The sequence below is a fragment of the Lepisma saccharinum genome, chromosome 29 (genome assembly GCF_977018435.1).
Source record: "Lepisma saccharinum chromosome 29, izLepSacc3.1, whole genome shotgun sequence".
Classification (NCBI taxonomy): Eukaryota; Metazoa; Arthropoda; class Insecta; order Zygentoma; family Lepismatidae; genus Lepisma; species Lepisma saccharinum.
Genome location: NC_139257.1, coordinates 45,296,143 through 45,299,051, shown reverse-complemented (window position 1 = coordinate 45,299,051; position 2,909 = coordinate 45,296,143). Strand labels below are relative to the sequence as shown.

General features: G+C 41.7%; 1 protein-coding gene across 1 annotated transcript; it reads right to left on the bottom strand.

The window, feature by feature from the left end:
• Positions 1-1,263, bottom strand: LOC145981481 (uncharacterized). Its single transcript, XM_083114711.1, has one exon. It carries the CDS (start codon positions 1,261-1,263, stop codon positions 1-3), a length of 1,263 nt encoding a protein of 420 aa, XP_082970837.1.
• Positions 1,264-2,909: the final 1,646 nt, after the last annotated feature.

Below are 2,909 nucleotides of genomic sequence, written 5' to 3'. Positions count from 1 at the left end.
CTACACCTTTCCGTAAATACCACATTTCTTTATCTCTTTCCACATTAATTTCGAATCATGGACGTTTCTATTGATGTGGAACGAGAGGTAGGCTTTCTTCTCCTGTCTTATAACCGACGTGGTGAAATTCCGCAGTTCTTTATAATAATCCCAATGTGACGGATTGTTCGTCAGTTTATATTTTCTGAGAGCATTATCTCTAAGTTTCATTAATAGTTTGGTATTGTCGGTTACCCACGGTACTTTTTTCTTGGCTATTCGTGCAGTACGTATAGGGGCATGCTTATCAAAAATAGTCTTAATACCATTATTAAGAAAGTTTACTTTTTTGTCAATACTCTCTAAGTGCTTAATATTGTCCCAGTGAAAATGTTTAGCGTCCGTTTCCAAACTCTCCATATCGAACGATGAGTAGTTTCTGTACGAAATTATTTTGAAACGTTTGTCGGGTTTCTCAAGAAGGACCGTGATGTAAGTCAAACAATGGTCTGAATTGCTGATCGGCACCGTTACGTCAGCGGAGTGTACAATGGATGGATCATCTACAATGATGACGTCCACTAATGTTTTAGAGGTTCTTGTGATTCTAGTGGGTTTACGAATGACTTGCGTCATGCCGAAAGTATCTACTATTGATTTGAGGAAAACTGTTTCTGGTTTATTAGGTGATAAATAATCGCTATTCATGTCACCGGCTACAATTAAATTATCCACAGTAGGAAACACGTGCGCAATGTAATCTTCAAGAACTGACAACCTAGTATAGGGGATATTTGGGGGTCTATATGCGGCAATTATGCCAAGTGATTTGTTATTTACTTTCAATGACGCACATAGTATTTCTATGTCCTCGCCGGGAGCAACATTTTCGCAGTCAAGCATCTGGGCAGGAATATCAGCACGACAGTAAACAACAATGCCACCGGCGCGTTTGTGGACTCGATCCTTTCGAAGTACCGTGTAGCCTTCGACGTGGAAACTGGAAGCGTCATCGTTGTTCTTCAGCCAACTTTCTGTGACGATTACTACATCATATTCGCTTTCGAGAACAATGTGTCTGAACTCGTCTATTTTCCCCGAGATGGACCTCATGTTTACTGACGCGATTGTGAGGCACTGGAGGGGAGGGGTTCGGTTGGGAAGTGTCGGGGGCGACGGGCAGCCTGTGAAACCGTTACCTCTTTTCCTAGGGGTCCGAGGGAAGGGGCGAGTTCCAGATGCGCCGTGCGCGGGCAGGTTTACCAACTGCTTAGTTTGAGACATTGTTTACTAGTGAGTGAAGGAACAGAGCAGATACGTATATTAATGATAAGAAACAGCGTACTTACGTTGAGAGAAATCCTTGTGGGTGTCCAACTGAGCAGCTCGAGCATAATTACATATAATGAAAGATGAACACTACACACAACACACACACACACGCACATACACGAATACAAAAGGTTAATTTTCAATGGCTGTTTCTTTAACATGGTTAAAAAGATATGAAAAAGTTTCACATAGAACACTAAAAACACACTCATAGTTTCGTCTTCGGCGACGCTCACATTACGAACGCTTGCACGTGAGGGATTTCAATTCACGCTCAGTTTCTATAAAATGTTTCCCTTCCGGCGTAACTACCACAATCTTTCCATCGATCGTGTAGCACTTGTTGTTGCCGAACGTTGCCTTGGCGTCTTGGAGAAGCCTTTGCCTCTTTGGAGTCAGCAACTCCGTTAGTAGGTATTGGCTCCCCTTGAAGTTCTTCTTCGCTCGCCACAAAGCATCGCGATGTTTATACGAGATGAATTTTATAATTAAAGGTCGATGACCTTGTCTGACGACGTCGGCTGCCGACCTTCTCTTCCTCGGTGCTCCCAGGCGATGGCATCTGCTCACGAAGTCAGAAGAAACTTCAACGCCAAGTTTTGTGGAGAATATCTGTAGAGCAACTTCCGTGGGGACCTCCTCCGGCGTTTCCGGTACTCCATGCAGCAGCAAGCACTCCCTCCGGCTGTATTGTTGCAGCTTATCTAATTCCTCTTCCTGGTGAGTCAATTGGGATTGAATAGTTTCCATGTCTTCCCGGAAGACGACCAGCTCGCCTCTGATGTCCTGCAATTCCCTCCGTAACTCCTCAAGTCCAGAAGGGGCATCAGCCACCCTTGCCCCGGGATCCAACTGCGCCTCGCTGCAAAGAGCCGCTTCCACCTTGTCCTCCACGGTCTTGAGTTTCGCCTCCAGCGCGCTGAATCGTTGGCCGAGGTTCTTGTTCGCCATGGCTCTTGTGGTAGCACTGTCTCCGCGTCGCTATTCACACACAAGCACGAGAATTGAGAACTGAGAACTTTTTTGTAAAAAGTGGAATTTTAGTACGTTGTGGGATATGGAGCGAAATCTATAGTACTACAAGCCACGGGTTGACTACTTATACGTACCGTAAGAACATTTGGTGGCGTGATAATGCTCTATGTTAATAAAAAGCGAACGTTATTTTCGGAGCCGACTTTACACGCGTCTAGGTCTGAACCTAGTGTCTCAGGAATAATAATAATGTTTAAATTAAAATAATTATATTAAATAAAATTAATACTAATTACAATACATAAATTAATATTATATTATTATTATTACACAAATAGGTAAAAAGACTGTATAACAATAGAGATATAACAGCGCATATTCATTACATAGCTTACCTGTAGTTAAGATCGGAATAATTTACATAAAAACAAGTTCCCTGGCAATGAAATTAATGTCAAATAGATGAATAATTGAATATTTATCGAATAACAAAAATGATGTTACGTGTAGTTGGAGAAAAGTAAGTTTCTGGTTAATATTTTATGCATATTATTTTGATTAGTAGTGTACATAAATCATATTTGTAACTGTGCAAAATCTGTTAATATCATATCAATTCAATT

Bases quoted from the DNA above. Each gene is read 5' to 3' on its own strand.
- LOC145981481 (XM_083114711.1), bottom strand. From the start codon at position 1,263: ATGTCTCAAACTAAGCAGTTGGTAAACCTGCCCGCGCACGGCGCATCT.